This window comes from Lepidochelys kempii, chromosome 11 (genome assembly GCF_965140265.1).
Source record: "Lepidochelys kempii isolate rLepKem1 chromosome 11, rLepKem1.hap2, whole genome shotgun sequence".
NCBI classification, from domain to species: Eukaryota; Metazoa; Chordata; order Testudines; family Cheloniidae; genus Lepidochelys; species Lepidochelys kempii.
The window spans coordinates 20713966-20733971 of NC_133266.1; the positions used below are offsets into that span (position 1 = coordinate 20713966).

At 43.0% G+C, this 20006-nt stretch overlaps 1 protein-coding gene across 1 annotated transcript in view; it reads right to left on the bottom strand.

Moving 5' to 3' along the window:
- The window catches only part of LOC140895919 (von Willebrand factor D and EGF domain-containing protein-like), a 282268-nt gene that overhangs the window by 257031 nt on the left and 5231 nt on the right, over window positions 1–20006 (bottom strand). The window contains 3 exon segments of the mRNA XM_073306827.1: window positions 4188–4453; window positions 4716–4772; window positions 8923–9151. Coding sequence (XP_073162928.1) covers window positions 4188–4453; window positions 4716–4772; window positions 8923–9151 — 552 coding nt within the window.

Here is a 20006-nt window from a genome sequence, read left to right on the forward strand (position 1 = left end):
CTGCTCAAAGCAGGACCAATCCCCAACTAAATCATCCCAGCCAGGGCTTTGTTAAGCCTGATCTTAAAAACCTCTCAGGAAGGAGATTCCACCACCTCCCTAGGTAACCCATTCCAGTGCTTCACCACCCTCCTAGTGAAAAAGTTTTTCCTAATATCCAACCTAAATCTCCCCCACTGAAACTTGAGACCATTACTCCTTGTTCTGTCATCTGCTATCACTGAGAACAGTCTAGATCCATCCTCTTTGGAACCCCCTTTCAGGTAGTTGAAAGCAGCTATCAAATCCACCCTCACTCTTCTCTTCTGCAGACTAAATAATCCCAGTCCCCTCAGCCTCTCCTCATAAGTCATGTGCTCCAGCCCCCTAATCATTTTTGTTGCCCTCCGCTGGACTCTTTCCAATTTTTTCACATCCTTCTTGTAGTGTGGGGCCCAAAACTGGACACAGTACTCCAGATGAGGCCTCACCAATGCCGAATAGAGGGCAATGATCACGTCCCTTGATCTGCTGGCAATGTTCCTACTTATACAGCCCAAAATGCTGTTAGCCTTCTTGGCAACAAGGGCACGCTGTTGACTCATATCCAGCTTCTCATCCACTGTAGGTCCTTTTCTGCAGAACTGCTGCCTAGCCACTCGGTCCCTAGTCTGTAGCAGTGCATGGGATTCTTCCATCCTAAGTACAGGACTCTACACTTGTCCTTGTTGAACCTCATCAGATTTCTTTTGGCCCAATCCTCCAATTTGTCTAGATCCCTCTATATCCTATCCCTACCCTCCAGCATATCTACCACTCCTCCCAATTTAGTGTCATCTGCAAACTTGTGTCATCTGCAATCAACGCCATCCTCCAGATCATTAATGAAGATATTGAACAAAACCAGCCCCAGGATCGACCCTTGGGGCACTCCATTTGATACCAGCTGCCAACTAGACATGGAGCCATTGATCACTACCCATTGAGCCCGATGATCTAGCCAGCTTTCTATCCACCTTATAGTCCATTCACCTTCTATACCAGGTGTGATCACTTTGAGTAGTTGGTCATGCAGTTTGGGTTGTGTAACAGCCTGGCAACCTTCCAGCATTTCATAAATGCCATCTTTAGGGACATGTTGGATCAATTTGTTATTATTTACATGGATGACATCCTAATTTTCTCTTAAAGTCAGGCTATCCACAATCATCACATGTGCACTTTCTTGGAGACACACTGCCAAAACCACCACAAGTTTAATAAAGCCACAGTAGAATTCTTGGGCTATATCATCTCGCCTGAGGGATTTACTATGGACCTGCACAAGGTGGCAATAATATCCGACTGAATCATACCCGAGGATGTACATGGGGTGCAGTAATTCTCCAGGTTCACCAATTTCTATAGGCAATTTGTAAAAGGATTCCCTAGCATGGTTACTCCCATAATGGTGCATACAAAAGGGGTTGTCTTGTCCATAGAGGATTAGTCAGCCTTTGATTAATTGAAGAGGTCATTCACCTCGGCATCCATCCTGATTCACCCACCAAGCTATTTACAACTGAGGCTGATGTCTCAAATTTTGCCATAGGTACTGTATTGTTTCAACACACAAGTCCCACAACCAACTCCATCCTTGTGCCTTTTATTCTCAGAAGCTAACCCTATCGGAAAAAATATGTTTGGGACAAGGCACTACTAGCTATAAATGTAGCTTTCAAGAAGCTGTGCCAGGAAGGAGCCTGATTCCCAGTCCAAGTCCTGACGGACCACTAGAATCTGGACTACCTCTGGACTGCTAGACACCTTAACCACCACCAGCTCTGCTGGTCCCTCTTCTTCACTCACGTTGACTTTGTGGTAAACTATCACCCAGGGGATGAGAAATGGAAAAGCATTCAGTACATTAGCTTTTTCCACACCCTCTGTCCCTAGGTTGCCTCCCCCATTCAGTAAGGGGCCCACACTTTCCTTGACCTTCTTCTTGTTGCTAACATACCTCAAGAAACCCTTCTTGTTACTCTCAACATCCCTTGCTAGCTGCAACTCCAAGTGTGATTTGGCCTTCCTGATTTCACTCCTGCATGCCTGAGCAATATTTTTATACTCCTCCCTGGTCATTTGTCCAATCTTCCACTTCTTGTAAGCTTCTTTTTTGTGTTTAAGATCAGCAAGGATTTCACTGTTAAGCCAAGCTGGTCGCCTACCATATCTGCCATATTTTCTATACATTGGGATGGTTTGTTCCTGCAACCTCAATAAGGATTTTTTAAAATACAGACAGCTCTCCTGGACTCCTTTCCCCTTCATGTTATTCTCCCAGGGGATCCTGCCCATCAATTCTCTGAGGGAGTCAAAGTCTGCTTTTCTGAAGTCCAGGGTCCGTATTCTGATGCTTTCCTTTCTTCCTTGTGTCAGGATCCTGAACTTGACCATCTCATGCTCACTGCCGCACAGGTCCCCATCCACTTTTGCTTCTCCTACTAATTCTTCTCTGTTTGTGAACAGCAGGTCAAGAAGAGCTCTGCCTCTAGTTGGTTCCTCCAGCACTTGCACCAGGAAATTGTCCCCTACACTTTCCAAAAACTTCCTGGATTGTCTGTGCACTGCTGTATTAATCTCCCAACAGATATCAGGGTGATTGAAGTCCCCCATGAGAACCAGGGCCTGTGATCTATTAACTTCTGTAAGTTGCCTGAAGAAAGCCTCGTTCATCTTATCCCCCTGGTCTGGTGATCTATAGCAGACTCCCACCACGACATCACCCTTGTTGCTCACACTTCTAAACTTAATTCAGAGACTCACAGGTTTTTCTGCAGTTTCATACTGTGACTGTGACTGCTCTGAGCAGTCATACTGTTCTCTTACATACAATGCAACTCCCCCACCTTTTCTGCCTTGCCTATCTTTCCTGAACAGATTATATCCATCTATGACAGTACTTCAGTCATGTGAGTTATCCCACCAAGTCTCTGTTATTCACAATCACTTCCTTCATGTGGAAGATCAAAGTCTGCTGCTTTGGACTACTTCCTACCTCTGTTCTCTTTCAGCTCAGGGCATGGTCCCATACAGTCCAAATAACCATGAGCTGAACAGAGTTCAGATGATCAGAGCCCCACAGGGACTGCCAGTTCTCAAAAAGGGTGAGGGGTTTGGAAAAAGCACTGCCCGTTGGCCTCACGGTCCCATCGCACTTTCAACCGTCCATGTGACTTTTCAGGCAAAGGCCTGTCTTCCCTCCAATCCGTTCACTCTCTCCCATTTGCCTGGGCTTCTAAGCTCCTTTTAGCCTGCTCCTCCAGATGGAGCATGCTCTACAGGCCTGGGAGTCTGGGGCTACCTGGACCCAGCATTGTCCTTTAACCCCTTCAAGCCCAGTGTGGTGTTTGGTATACCTAGGGTTACCATAGTCTTTATTTTCCCGGACATGTCCAGCTTTTTGGTTCTTAAATTGCCACCTGGGAGGAATTTTTAAATATCTAAAAACGTCCGGGATTTTGCCATTATTATTTTTCCCCAAAGAAGAAATGATCATTCAAGAAAGAGAGTGAATGTTGATCATTCGAGAAAGAAAGTGAATGCTGATCACTCGAGAGAGTGCCTGCTTCCCCCCCCCTAGCTCCCAGCACTTGCGCTGCGAAACAGCCATTTTGCAGGGTTGGGAGGGAGTGTGGGGAGAGGGAACGCTGTGCACTCAGGGGAGGAGGTGGGGCCAGGGCAGGGATTTGGGGTAGGGGTCCAATGGGGCAGGGAGGGGGGTGGAGTTGGGGTGGGGATTTTGGGGAAGGGGTTGGAATGGGGGTGGGGAAGGGGTGGAGTTGAGGCGGGGCCAGGGGCTGGGGGGGCACGAGCAAATACTCCCCTACTCCCCCATGGAGAGTCCTCTTTTTTGAATGTTCAAATATGGTAACTCTAGTATACCCCATCACATATCATTAATGAAAATGTGAAGAAAATAAGTGTAGTGGAAGTATAGTATATTTATATGAATAGCATCTAATAGAGATGTTAGAGGTTCTGACCTTGACAAATAGTATTTAATAATCCTGCTTTAAAATGCAATCCCATTTAAGCAACTTCTCTTACATTAGATGTAAGTGCTGCCAGTGGGGAATACAGTTAATAAACGCTGAACAAAAATTCTACAAGAGGATTCAGTTCCTCTGAATGTTTGATCTTGTTTGCTGAGTTCAGGAAAGCATTACCGTATCTCCCAATCTGAAATTAACTCCATCCATCTCCATGTAAGAGAATGTCTGCAGAGTTGTGTCACGATGAATCTGTTCTTTCATGCTGGATGTGGAAAGGCGTGACCAAACCACCACGTACTGCAAAGGCTGATTTGAGGCTGGATGATGGTAAGTACATTTGAGATGGACACTGGCTCTCACAACCTCAGGAGTAATTACTGGTTGTAAAGTCAGGTTTGGGAGTTTTCCTGGAGAGAAAAGGGATAAATAGCATAACTGCTCTTTCATCAACCAGTAATGAACATAACTAAATACGCCAATAATATTACATTGCTATTTTCTTTCAATTCCATTATTTTGATATAAATAGGAAGAAAAATAGTATTTTTACTACAGTGAAAATAAAGAATGTAGCTAATCTAAAAATAATTAACAATTGCTCTTATAGTTCTTGTATTTTACCTGTAAGTTTGTTCTGTATATGAAAAGAATATGTCTGAATACAAATCATACATTTGCTATTAGTTAATTTTATTTAATTACCCTGGCAAATACCTTCAACTTCAGATTGCCCAGGAACACAGGCCTTTGGTTTCAACTCTGCAACAGCTAAAGAAATGGTGTGTGAATTTACTATACTACAGAGATGAGTTGGTATATAAATACTTCTTCCCCACTGGCCCTCAAAGAACACCTAACTCGTAGTCCCATATAATGAAGAACACTTTTATGGTATTCTAAGATGTATTTGGCACTCTACCAATAGATAGAATAATATGGAACATGTTGGTGCCCACACTGGCTCACTCCCACTACACTCTGGATAATTACCTCTGTTCTAAAAGCTATTTTGCCTTCTATATGCTTCAGTAAATAATTTGAGTCTAAAACCTTGCCTGTAAACCTTATGTTAAGAGTGGAAACAAAAAGTGTAATACTGGGAGTCAATACGTTATCCTTCCATTGCTAGAGGCCTGGATTCAAATGGAACACAGAACTATTTCAGATATTTTGAAGGGACTTTTTGGAGGAATGTTTTGGGAGCCTGTGACATTAACCCCCCTGTATTCACACCATACCAACTACTGTAAAAATCTTTGTACAAAATATGCCTTGTGAGGTATTATTTGAAAACTAATAAGTCACCGATCATTAATATTCTTGTATGATGTACGTACACAGTGGGTATTAACAGTTATGGAGATACGCTAGAATTATGATTAAAGTGTGTTTAAACCAGGCATGTCAGGGGGAGTTCATAAACTGGTCTGCCTTAGACAAAGGAATGTGTATTTGATGCTCTAACCAGCCCAATCTTTAGGCAAAGACAATGTAAGTCCACTTTCACATATTAGGCAAAGAAAAGCTATTAAGCTAAAAAGTGGGGGAAGAAAAAGCATGGAGCATCTTTAACTACCAGACTCCATGTTGCCTTTCTCATAGCTTGCCTTTGAGAGGTAACCTTGAGAAGAATCCATTTCAAAGATTTACTGGTCTATAATGATGTGCGGGAGGGGCAGGCTGAACCTCAAGTGATAAGAAATTGAATCAACTGATTGTATACAATATTACTGTATTATAAAAATGTACAGAGTGAGGGATTTTCTGAAAGCTAAGGGTACACTGGTGACTGATATCATTGTGAAATGTATGTATTAACATTATATGAGGAAATATGGACACTTAATGATATGTTTTTATATTTGTGGTTAAATAGGGAGAAACAGGTTCCATACCAGATAGGAGTGAAATCAGCTATTTATCTGTCTCCTATGTAAATTAAGCATGGTGGAATCAAAACAATTGAAGCCCCATTTACATGCAGGGGGGTGGGAAGAATAGCATCAGGTCATCCTGCCTCTTGAAACAAAGTCACTGAACTTTGGAAGATATAAGCAAAAATGAGAGCCATCCTTGGCACCTATCCCTAGACAGACACAAGGGAACATAGCTCTTGGAAGCTGAAAAAGATGGCTTCTTCAACTGGGGTGATAGGGGGGAGGATATTGATGTCTCTGGGAACTGAGTATAGGTGAGAAAAAAGATCTTGAAGAAAGCCTGTACCTTGCTCGATTAAGTTTTAGATTTTAGGTGCGCGTTTTCACTTTCATTTGCTTGTAACCCTTTCTAACTTTATCTCTTAGATTTAACTCACTTAAAATCCACTTTTGTTAATTAATTTGTTTTACTATTAATGTAAACCACAAGTGCCATGTTTGAATTAAAGGGACTGTTAACTCCAGTTAATGTGGCAAGCTGGTGGCCACATTACAGCATACATGGTTTTGGGAAAATTGAGTCATAGGAGTATGTTGGGGTCACCCTGCAAGCAGTAATCAAGGCTGGTGGAAGCCAACATGGGGCTGGGGAGCTGTAGACAGGCTACTGGGGTCAGAGCTGCTGAACCAGGACTGTTTTATATATTAAGAGTTTTATATATTAAGGCCACAGATGTTAAAACATAATAGCACATAGACACTCAGGGTGTGACCTGCATGCTAGTAGGCTGATAGTGAGCATCCCAGGTTGGGAGCTACAGCAGCAAAGCATTGTAAGGCATCCAGGGTTGCAAGGCAAGTGGTGACATAACCCTTTACTGGCCTGGATTGCACCCCAAACCCTGTGACTGAGCCCAAGAGATTAAAACATGAAAGAGTTATATCAGAATGAAGAATCGGTATGTTAACATCTGGTTAGGGCAAAAAACATGAGGTAGAAAAGGGAACAGCAATTTCTTAAAATAGGGAGTCAGTAGCTAGAGGCTAGTCCATTTATGAACTAAGGGAAGCTGCCTCAAAGTGTGGCTCAGATCATGACTTCCTGCAGAAAATGATACAAGGGTTTGAGTTTAGGAAACCAACCCATGGGAGGGTGAGAGCAGGATAAGCCTCTCTACTCACACACATACCTTTCCCAGCCATGTCCACTTCCTGAACTTAAGAAGGTCCAATCACATGGAGTTTCTGAGTTTTTCATGCTGAATGTGGAAAGTACTGAATAGTTTTTATAGTGTTTGGCAGGAGAGTCATTAGCTCTACAACTCTTCCTCAGAAAGAATTTTTGACACATAGAGTGGGTTTTTCCCCCTCCATGGGAAAACCCTGAATTACGGTTACCACCTGTTCAGTTTTTATTACTCCTTATCCAGTCTTTTGGATCTTTTTCTGTGTTTGCAATGAACTGTCACCTACAGTGTGAGAGTGTTATTCATGTATCTCCCATACAGCTGGGCTTGTTGACTTCAGGATCTCTGATTAGTGACCTTGTGAGTCTCCCTGTGTGAAGGCAGTGTACTAATCATGAATCCAGACACATGAGAATGGCCGAAATACAGGACTGCTACTGTAGTGTGTAGAGGAATGAAGTGCAAAACCTGCAACCTAGAGGGAAAGGAGAATAGTGCAAACTTCCCTCCATCCCAACTGGAAAACTGGGTTAATTCTCCCAGGCAATGACGATGGTTTGCCATTGCTGGTGACAGTTTAACAGGAAGGCTAGCAAATTGAGTTAGCTGGTAAGGGTGCTTGATTTTTTTTGAGAGGGGGAATGGCTCTTAAATGATTAAAAATTACTTTTGACGTAATTTTTCATTTTTCAGAAAACTTCAACCATAAGTTTTTAATCTTTATTCTTAAAAATTTTCTTTTCAAAATAGAGGGAGAAATCCTACTTTATCTCAGTTTTTTTTATATCCTCCTCTCCTTTTTCCAGTGGTAAGGTAAAAAAAGAGTTGCTGAAAGTGAGAAAACAAAACTACTTTCTCCTGAGTGGAAAAAGTTGGAATAAGTTGTTTTTTTTTTAAAAAAAAAATGAGAGTGAGCATTTTTTCTCCCATTTTCTACTTTTTCCCCTTAAAAAAACTGGAAAAAATAAAAATATGAACATTTTTAATAAAATGTTTTTCTAAAGGATACAGCATTTTTCATTTCATTTAGAAAATTCCATTTGGAATATTTTCATCATCATCATCATCATAAAAAAAAAAAAGAGAGATGTCTTTATATTGTGCCTAACCATACGTGGTAATCCTAGTTTCCCAATGTGTCATGTTCATGAGAGCTAATATGCAAAAAAATGCTGAAATGAAAGTATAAAGGTATATTTCCCTTTGAGAAAGGAGAACCATTTCTATCTGAATCTATACGCACCTGAACACTTTAAAAGTTCAGAAGGTGTAAGTGCATGAGCAATTGCTTTCTGCTATTCCTTTGTTTCCTAGCTAAAGAACAGAGGTTAGAGCTCTTGTAGTAGGCTGGAAATTATTTCTAACTAGAGTAATTACATAAATGTCATGAAAAGCTGCTATCTTATCAGATTTTTCTTTTCTTTTCTTTTCAGGGCTCCAGATTTATCTTTTTTGGAATACTGGATTACTTAAGATAAGAGCAAGTCTTAGATACACTACCTGCAAAGAAACAGAAACCAAAAAAATAAAAAATAAAAAAAATGCCAGCTTCACCACTTCAAACCAAAATGGAGACAAAGACAGTAGTAAAGTTTATGTGTGAACTGTAAGCAAACTAAGTACACTTCAGTACTATACACCAGATTACATTTAGCACTGGTAATAACAGCTATTCCTCAGGAACACATTGGAGTGCTGCAGATTTATTCGCGACACAGTCTGCATCTTACTAGGAGCAATGCTTGATTTGTAAGGTCACTAAGATGTGTATTACAATACCAGGACCTTTGAACACGTAGCAAGAGAGGCACATACCATGTTATTGATAAACCTTACTAAACCTACCTTCTGCACAATAGCCCATGCATCCTTGAGTAGGTTGCAAGAGATAAACAAAGAATTCTCCACAGTTTCTAACTGAGATAGGTATCCGGAACAAACAACAGTCTTTGGTGCTTCCAAAGAAGAATTGCCAGGTAGCACAAGCCATTAGCTGCTTTTTTCTCCCAGGTAGTGGGAGAGATTCAGATTTTAGTGAAAGCCACACCGGAGCTTATATGCCACATTTACTCATCTGAGGATAAACATAAAAGAAATAATTTATAGCAACCTGCAATATATTCGTTCAGTGCTTGTGTTAGCATTTTGTGTGTAATTGTTTAAAAACAGGATTATCAAATCATTCAAAACAGGAATTTACAAAAATTTGGGACACTAATTTGTATTTCATTGAGAGGGAAAATGAGGTTAGATAGGGATCATCTCTAAAGCTGATGTTGGTCTGTATGCTTCAATTGTATGCAGTATTGGTGAACCTGTGTCGGTCCCAGGATATTAGAGAGACAAGGTGTGGGGCGTAATATCTTTTATTGGACCAAAATTGGTGAGAGAGACAAACTTTTGAGCTTTTTCTTCTTCAGAAGAGTTCTGTATTGCCTGAAAGCTTGTCTTTCTCACGATCAGAAGTTGGGCCACTAAAAGATATTACTTGGCCCACCTTGTCTCTAGTAAGCACCAACACATTTACTAAAGCATTTTCTGTGTATGTTTACTTGAAAGAGAACGATAGTGTTTTAAATGGAGTCAGAAAAGAGAGTTCTCTGTTCTGCTAAATTAATTTTGTGCTGCATATGCTGCCCATGCCAGCTGACACTCCACCCCCAATGCAAAAGGCAGGATGGACACACTGAGGGAGGGCTGTGGGGTGTATCAGGGGCATGATGGAGCAGAACTCTACTATGTCTTCTCCCCCCACTGCCATAAGTTGTGGGCCGACCTTATACAGCAGCAGAAGTTGCTGCTGCTCTAACTTCTGCTGCCTCCCTGCAGCCTCCATTGTGCCTGAGTTCTTTCCTTTAGGCTGAAGGGTGGTTTGTATACAGTATCAGGTGTCTTCCATTTCTTGTGTATTAACTTTGAGCTTCCTGTGTGTAGTTTGAGTACATTAACTAAGACCTGAAAACATGAATATGGCCAATTACAAAACATATGTTGTTATAGGGCACTAGACCTTGGAGGGAGGTGGGCACATGCACACAGCAAAGTATTCCTGTTAAACTCCTTTAAAAGCAAGAGCTGTAGTTACAAGCACATGACTGAGCAAGCATGTGACATACACAAAGCCAGTCATAAGATTTCTTTCCTTTTAGGCAGAGGCAGCAGACAAAAGAGATCTAGGATCAGGGAAGCCCAAATATGGGTTGTTCTGTAATAGGAAGGGATCCTAAAAGGTAAGTGGTGTCCTCCCCCACTCCCAGCTGGTAGGATCTGGAAAGACCTCAGGAGGTTAGTACCCAGTTGTTTGAATTCTGTGATGTTGTGTTTTTGGAAACAGAGCAAGTTCTGAAAACAAGGATGTGAAGAAACCTGTAGCTGGGACAATCTATTTCCATTCCCCCACTGGTGAGTCTTGCCTATGTATGTTTTACAAATGACAAACACAAAAGGGAGTCCAGGTCTTTCAACCATCTCAAACATCTAGAAATTTCCACGGAGGACTGAAGTCCATGTATGGTCTATGTAACTGATCTCTTTCTAACGTTCCTATCACCAGAAAATATAGATGCAAACTGTACCATATTGATGATCACATTTCTTATTAACAGCTTACATTTTTATGCCACTTTTTATCCCAAAGGATCCACAAGCACTTTACAAACTATACAGTCAAAGTCATGTAAATGTTATTGACTTGCAGGGGGGGTGCGATCTTTTTTCTCTATTAGGAGTTCAAGGAAATTCCCCTTTGCTTGCTAGTAACACATGCAGTTGATCAGAATTGTGTTTAAGCAAAAATTTCTCTGTCTATTTTGGAGGTAGAGTATGGTAGTTGTTTTAATTATGCACAGTGATATTACACACAATTTTGGATTGGAAGGGAAGAAAAAACATTTCATATTGAAACAGAAAAGATAATTTAGGTAGGCAGTATATACTCACATATATTTGCATTTCCTGGGACATTAGGTTCGATATTGGTACACATGTGGCAAATGCTATGAGATCTCTAATGAGACAAGGTCATGAACTCAATTTTGTATTCCATCAAAAGGATATTATGTGAAGACATTGGCTTTGTGTGGACTCAGAGTGAAAAGTGTCACCTATAGAATGCCATATTATATCCAGCTGAACCTTAAGTTTGTTGTGAGGCCTGAGGCTGCTTACCGTAAGCAACCCAATGAGTTCAGAGCCAAAACTGGCATTGGCTCAGCCTGTCAGCAGAATAAGATCTTAAAGTATGAATGTGAAGATTTCTGTTTTCTGGATGTTTCAAATTATTACCAAATGGTATTTTTAAAATAATTCATCAGTTACATTCTGTGCAAGTGAGAGTTTCTCTTTACTTTCTATTTCCCAAGTCAGGGATGGTGAACAATTCTACTTTAATCTGAGAGTTATATGAAGTTCCATGTAAAGTGAAACCGGTGATTTGGGGCTTTATACCAGGGTTGAAACATGATTTTTAGAAAGTCATTTTCCACTGGTGCAGATTTTCTAGTTCCTGCTTAAGCAAAAACAGCTCTTTTGTAGCAAAAGTGGATCTTATGCATGACAGTACGGTGAGCTTTGAGGTCAAAGGATAAATTACGCTCACTTCAATATTTTTGCCTACTGAATCTTAACTGGCAGTCACACAGCCAAGAAGGCATAGCCAGGGAAAGGAAGGCTTCATGAGTGCTTGAAGAAAAATGGTTAGGAAAAAGTGGCCTGCTATATAGCATAGTTTCATTTTCCTTTGTTTCCAGTTATAATCATCATGCTTCAGACAGCAAAGTTGTACTCGCTTCATGACCTTGCTAAGACACTTAGGTGCATAAATACCTTTGAGCAGTGATGAGCTGCCAAAATCTTAATGGGTTCCCTCCTCACCCCATGAAGGCGTCGTTGCCCACCCCCGCCCCCCAGGGACTCCTGCCCCATCCAACCACCCACGTTCCTTGACCCCCCCCCGGACCCCTGCCCCATCCACCCCCCTCCCCTGTCCCGTGACTGCCCCCAAAACCGGGCAGGAGGGTCTCGTGGGCCACCGTAGTGGGTGCCCACCCCTAAGAGCCAGAGGCACCTGCCGGGGGGCGAGGTGGGGAGTCCCGGAGGTGCTTACCTGGGGCAGCTCCCAGGAATCATCCCTCAGGTCCCTCTCGCTCCTAGGGGCGGGGGAGTATAGCTACGGGGGGAGCAGGGGGAGTGGCCACTCCCCCACTGATCACATCAAAGGTGGCACCTTAGGCGCTGACTCCCTGGGTGCTCCAGGGCTGGAGGGCTCCAGGGCTCCAGGGCTGGAGCACCCACGGGGAAAATTTGGTGGGTGCAGAACACCCACCGGCAGCTCCCCGCCCCACGCCTGCCCCCAGCTCACCTCACCTCCACCTCCGCTCCGCCTCCTCTGCTGAATGCGCTGCCCCGCTCTGCTTCTCTGCCCCCTTCCCCGGCTGAGCGGGAAGCCGCGGCCTGCTTCTCAGCCTTCTGGAGAAGCAGAGCGGGGCGACGCGTTCAGGGGAGGAGGAGGAGGCGGAGCGGAGGTGAGCTGGGGCCGGGGGTGGGGCGGGGCCACCAAATTTTCCCCTTGGATGGTCCAGGGCTGGAGCACCTATGGAGTCGGTGCCTAAGGCGCCACTTTTGGCTGGTTAAATTTAGAAGCCCTTTTAGAACCGGTTGTCCCTGGTGGAACAACCGGTTCTAAAAGGGCTTCTAAATTTAACAACCAGTTCTAGCGAACCAGTGAGAACCGGCTCCAGCTCACCACTGCCTTTGAGGATCTGGGCCTTAGGTCTTGATCTTCCTCTTACTCATGCAAGCTAGCCATTGACTTCAATGATATTACTAATGTGATGAAAGGTGGTGAGACTGGGCCTTTAGATTTTCTTTTCCTAAGTTTAAAATGAATGCAATTATTTATCTACCTCACAAGTGCAGAGATACCACAGAGATAAGTGCAGTGTAAGAACTAGCATTGACTGGAAAGAGCTGTTGTGAAGTTTAAAGAATATTGTAAAGCTATTATATTATTTATATGGTAAAGATCGTGAATAAAAGGTGCCAGATAAGGAGTGCAAAGTACTACTGTAAGCCTAAAGTCTGTGTCTCAGGAAAAGTATTATCTCTGTCAAGCTCTAAGGACTCTATGGTAACGTGTTTTCAGTTACAACACAAGGGCAAGGACAATGAACTGTGGCCCACTGTAAAAAAAGAGTGTAAGAAGAACAAGCCGAAATCGGTAAACCTAAAGCCAGTGGAATGAAAAATGAGAACAGCATGCTTAGCAGCAGTTTTCCCTCCTCTTTTTTTTTTTACCTTAGCAGCAGCCATACAACCGATTAGGAGCCTGTCGCCAGGATCTTCAGTCATCCCCTGAGGTAGACTCATGATCCAACTAACATGTCGCGTTTGCACTTACTCTAGCTTCTCAGATAATGAGGACTGTTTGGAGGCTAGGAAGGATGCTGTTGCAGGAAGTGTTCACAACACTGAAAACACTGATCATGTAGGGTTACTACAAGCTACAGTGTTGCTACGGTTTACTAACTGTGTTGTTGCTGAAAAAATACTATTGATCTTGTTACAATAATTAGATAATTTCACTCAGATAAATATTGTTGTGTCAAATGATAGTGATACATACATACCATATATTAAGTTTAGGTCATATTCTAGTGATTTTCCCTAGAATATCTTCTGTTGTTTAAACACATTAGAATGAATTATTTGAAGATCTGCCATATAAATTCATTTTTACATGTTTAAGTATAAGTGGCCACAATATGTCACTGGTGCTCCACTATGGAAGGATAGTCCTGTGGTTAAGGCACTGGCCTGGCTCATTTTCTTGGCAGCCTGACCTTGGGCAAGTCATTTAATCTTCTGGATGTTTAAAAAACAAAAGATGAAATGTGATCCATACAGAAAAGGAGTCTGTCTCCACAACTCGTAGGAAAATCAAACACCAAATTTATAAAATAGCATCTTATTTTTCTATCTTTTTCTTTACTATAACTTTGTGAGTAAAATTAATTCTCAAGAAAGTGTGGGAACTATAACAGTAACCTAAGCAAGTTATCATGTGGGTAAGCTTTTTGTTATAGCACAATTCTGTCTTGCAACATCCCTAGGCTTCTCCTGAGTGGAGACTGTAAGTCAAACACAATTGAGCTAAATGGTTTGCTATTTTTGTGATGTGCACAAATTGGGAACTGGGATGAAACTATAGACTCATTTTACACATGATCAAAGCCAGAATTCAAGAAGACTGGTTATTCTAACAAACTGTGACTGGATCGTACATATGGGCAGAGTAAGGCCCAACTTCAAGTACCTAAGTCCAGAATTTAGGCACCACTGAAATCCTTAAAACCCCTGCTCAGCTGCTGCCTAACTCACCTACATTTTCACTGTAAAAGTCCCCTACACACCTAATTTCTGCTTCTGGACATTGAATTGAGGCACACACTGCCTCAATCTAGGGTCCCAGATGCCTATCTCATGCTCAAACCCCAGTGTGATCCTCAAACCAGGTGAAGATGGCATTCCATTCTCACTCACTTTCTGGCCCAGTGCATATTTAATTTTTTGTACACAGTGGCACTCCTTCAACAAGTGTGATTCTCACACCAGAATAGTCCAGCGAGTAGGCCATGTTACTTGAGAGATGTGGGAAACCTAAGGTCAAATCCCTTCTCCTCATCAAAGTAGCAGGGGGGAATTGAACTAGGGTCTCCCACAACCCAGATGACTACCCTAACCACTGAGCTAAAGATTATAAGGAAGACTATTGTCTCTTCTTTTCTTTTCCCACCCCCAGTTATTTTGTGTGGCATTAGGTATGCTCTGAGAGTGCCTGCCAGACCAGGCCCAACAGGAAAGATAGGAAAGGAATGCCTACTTTGAGGAAGCTGCCAGGGCTTAGGTATGAAATAGGTGCCAGCCATCAATGTGCATGCCTAGCGGCAGAAAGGTAGGTGCCTTGGTTATTTTAATGTCAGAAATGAGGGACTTTATACTGCTCCAGAGTAAGACGGGATTTGAGTGGGAGTTTTTGAGGATCTCAGTGGCATCTAAATGTTAGACTTAGATGCCTAAAATGGGAGTTAGGTACCCAAGTAGTTTTGTGGATTGGGGGCTTACAGCCTTAGGCCCCAATCCTGCAATATAAGGGAGGCCTCCTCCTTCTCCCCACTCTCCTGCTGATTCATATGGAGTTAGGCATGTGCCACCATTGTTGTTGAAAGAAACAGCTTAAGCACCTCACTCCAGCCTGGGCCGATGTCCATGAGAGGGGACACAACACTCACAAAGTTGGCATCTGCTATTGGCTAGCTTACGTGGTGGCTCCTTGTCTAGTGTGCTGGATTTTATGGATTTCATTCTTAGGCATCTCTCTCTCCCCATGCACTGTAAAGAGAGCGTAGGTGCCTAACTCAGGGTTTATAGATTCCACTGGGCGCTTACAACTGGAAAATCCCCAGCTGCCCTGTTAGGAGCTGGGGTAAAGATTACTGTGAGTTTACTGGAATCCTCTCAGTTGGCTATATAATTTTCAGTAATATACTAGACAATGAACCAAGAACAGGTGTATTTTTGATTAATGTCTTCATAGTAGATCACCTGCATTTGATTAATCAACTTTCAAATATTTACTGGGGCTTGCAGTGGTGAAACTTAATGCAATAAATTATTGGAGTAAACCACATTGGTATAACTCCCAATTTACATTAGTGCAATGCATCTGCATTAGGGATTTTGCAGTGGTGCAATTTACATCAATGAAAACTTCTCTAATGCAGCTAGGAAGCTTGGAGTATGTCAACAATAACCTCTCAAAATGATACCGTTGGGAATCGATAACACAGTTGGCCAAATCCACTGAAGGTCTTGACATCATGGACTTCAATGGGAGTTGTCAGTGCTCAGCACCTCTCGTTTTTTCAGCTCAGTAACAATGTTTAGCACTTTACCAACATTATCTAATTAATTGTCCTATACTTCTATGAGGTAAATAAGTATTATTAAATAATTTTAATTCATAATTAGGCAACCACTAATCTTTTCAAAAGTCCTAAATAAAAAAAAAAGTAAATTAATTTCCCCATTGCCAGTAACAATGGAATGCGACTTTACTGTTGCTTCATCCAGTGGTGTCTCTTTCCATTTACTAGCGATTTGGACAATCGACTGCTCTGATTTATAAAGAACCTAGCAATGTTCAATCACTGTACAAAGAAGTTAAGTTTGATTGGTTCTGTCTCTTGGGGAATTCACTGAAAGTATGCTATTAAAAATAAGTGTGCCATGTGTGAGAAACACAGTTTTTATTTAGTTGGAGATAGATGGCTCTTTGGTACACAACTGCATGGTGGTTACAGCATTGTGATATTGCATCTTTTATCCACAAAACCTTTGCTTTGGCTTTGCTTTCAGATGTTTTTTCATAATTTTTAGTAAATAAATTTACCTATTTCAATCTGAGGCATCATAAAATCAGTTGAATATTCCTGGCCACTAGTACTTATTACTTAATCTTGTATGTAAGAATTTGCTTTTATACAATAAAGGTGAAAATTCTGGTTTATGAAAGAGGCTTTGTGTATTCCTGAGAAACAAAAATGAAGGACGAAACCTCTGGTTCACATCTGTCATTATGATACGGTATTGGTATCTGAGGTTGGTATGTGTGCAAGAAAGAGAATTAGGAAATAATACACAAATTTTTAAAAATTGTAATCCAGGGAGGTGTTGGATTAACAAAACAAAAGAAAAATAGAGAATAACTGAGCATTTTGATTTTCTTCCCAAAAACTACTAGAAGAGGTTAATCAGGAGAGGGTGGGACTTCAAGTGAATCTGAGAACAAACAGAAACCCCAGCTTAGTTTTATTTCACACCAATGACTAGTGCCTATGCCTAATATTTAGGAGTTTATTTTGTGATGCAGAAAACCTAGTCATTGAGGAAATATTTTCAGTCTTGTGTGAGGAAAGCTCTCCAATTTCTGTACTAGAATTTAAAATGTCTCCAAAGGTGGTGACTATTTTGCCAAATTCTGGAATGACTTTGTATGCTGATTTAGAAGATAGAAATTCTAAAAAAACTCAATACTGAAAATAATATTAAATGACTACCAAAAAAAGGAATTGGAGGCTTCCTGTAACAGGGTGGCTTGCCCCTTAAGGACCCCTTAGCCAACTTGTGATTTCACACCTGGGAGAGATCAGGGTGATTTCCCCAAAAGAACATCAAAAGGCTGCAATGAAGGGGAGAATTCTCAGCAGTTAGACCAGGGGTGGGCAAACTTTTTGGCCCAAGGGCCACATCGGGGTTCCAAAACTGTATGGAGGGCAGGTGTAGTGTATTAAATTGCTCCCCATAGGAATGTGCTACTTACGGTGTACTACTTACGTCTACCCCTCCTGGTGCACTGAGCAGCATGGTAAGGGGGCGGGGAACAGGGTGGATTGGATAAGGGGCAGGAGGTCCTGGGGGGCAGTCAGGGGACAGGGAGCAGGGGGTGGTTGGATAGGTGTGGGAGTCCCGGGGGGCCTGTCGGGGGTGGGGGTGTGGATAGGGGTCAGGGCAGTCAGGGGACAGGGAGCTGGGGGGGGGGGGTTGGATGGGGGTGGGGTCCCGAGGGGCAGTTGGGGTGGGAGGTTCCAGGAGAGGGCGGTCAGGGGACAAGGAGCTGGAGGGGTTGGATGGGTTGGGAGTTCTGAGGGGGGCAGTCAGGGGGCAGGAATTGAGAGAGGGTGAATAGGGGGTGGGGGCCAGGCTGTTTGGGAAGGCACAGCCTTCCCTACTCAGGTGTAGTGTATTAAATTGCTCCCCTTAAGAATGTGCTACTTATGGTGTACTATTTACGACTGCCAGTCCTGGTGCTCCATAAGTAGCATATTCCTACGGGAAGCAATTTAATACACTACACCCTGGGGGCTCTCGCAGCTGAACTGCCTGGCAGGAGCTTGCAGCCCCGCCGCCATGGCGAACTGAGGCTGTGGGGGAGCAGGGACAGCAGGGGAGGGGCCGGGGGCTAGCCTCCCTGGCCAAGAGCTCAAGGGCCGGATAGGAGGATCCCGTGGGCTGGCCCGTGGGCTGTAGTTTGCCCACCTCTGAGTTAGACACTGCTAGTGTAACCTAGGTGCCTAATCAGGAGATATCTTTTTAAGAGATCTGTTGAGGGTGGGTGGGTAGAAGTGAGTTGTGTCTGGGTCATTGTTGTTAGGCAGGTGTACAATTAGCACTCCACATCTGGAAGTTTCTCGAATTGGGTGTGGTAGTTTTGGGTATGCTCAATAGGTTCCCTGTAGCTTAGGGGTTCTCAAACTGGGGGTCATGACCAGGGGGTCACGAGGTTATTACACTGGGGCTGCGAGCTGTTAGCCTCCACCCCCATACCCTGCTTTGCTTCCAGCATTTATAATAGTGTTTAATATAAAAATTGTGGATTTAATTTATAAGGGGGGTCATACTCAGAGGCTTGCTGTGTGAAAGGGGTCACCAGTGCAAAAGTTTGAGGACCACTGCTGTAGCTGGACTCAGACTCCATGAGGGCAAGCAGCCAGGGCAGTTGCTTTACAAAAGGCTGTGTGTGGGCTGAGAGAAGCTGAGCCCAGGAGCAGAAAGCAGGCTGTTTTCCCTAACTCTGAAGCATTTTGCAGCAGGGTTTTTTTTTTTTTTTAAATCTATATAATTGATGGAGTGGCTGGTTAATCAGCTGACTGGCTAACCATGATTTCAGCAGAGGAAGAGTGTGCAGGGATTCCAGTTTAAGATTCCTACACGCAAGTGGAGGGAAGATGTTGCTTTTGACTCAGCCAACTGTATAGATTTAATGATCAAAGACTCTAACGGAGACTCAGATTTGGGAACTCTGAGTTCCTTCTCACTGTGTTTCTGTGTGGACTGACCTGCTTAGATTTAATCTGTTTTCTTTATTTATGTTTATGTATACCTGGGAAGATAATCTGTGGATGATAAAGTAGCCATGTTATGTTGTAAAAATTAAGTTGTTATTATTTATGTTTCTTTATCATAAGATTTTATAAAGTTGGTGCTTAAGAATTAAGTTCCTTTTGTTCCTTTGACCCTGTGAAATCCTTACTGAAAATCCTTAGAGACTGAATTTTGGGTGTCCAGCTGCTTTTCTATGGGAGTTGCAAGTTTTTTTAGGCACTGGAGAAGGGCAATGAAGTGAACTCTAGCTCACCCAAAGGTCTCACTAGGAATGAGCAGGATCTAACAGAGAATCAAGACTGAGGGTAGGTCTACAGTTAACATGCTGCATCTGTGCAGCTGCGCTGCAGCGGTGCTTAAGTGAAGACACTCCTACACTGACATGAGAGCTTCTCCTGTCAGTGTAGTTAATCCCCGAGAGATAGTAGCTGTGTTGACAGGAGAAGCTCTCCCATTGACATAGAGCTGTCTACACGGGGGGGGGGTTAGGTCTGTATAAATATGTCGCTCAGGGGTACCCCTGACCCATGTAGTTATACTGATACAGATCTGTAGTGTAGACCTGGCCTGAGACTCAAGCCAGGTAAGACCTCGGAGTGGTTTGCCAAAGCAAGAGAGGCCCCAAGCAGGAAGGCCTGGGAGGAGGAAGAGCAACCTTTGTGTGGACTTTTGGATGAACTAGAAAACTTTATTTGGAGTGTTTATTAATGTAATAAAGCACAACCTGAGAAGGGATGGGAATGGACAAAATTGTTTTTGAGTTTCTTGAACAGTCCAAGAGGGGGAACTTAGGCAAACTGCCAGTAGTGTGATCCTAGGCCATGAGGGGGCATGAGGGAGGCAGACTGCCAGTAGTGTGATCCTAGGCCATGAGGGAGCACGGGGGAGGCAGACTGCCAGTAGTGTGAGCCTAGGCCATGAGGGGGCACGGGGAAGGCAGACTGCCAGTGGTGTGATCCTAGGCCATGAGGGGGCATGGGGGAGGCAGA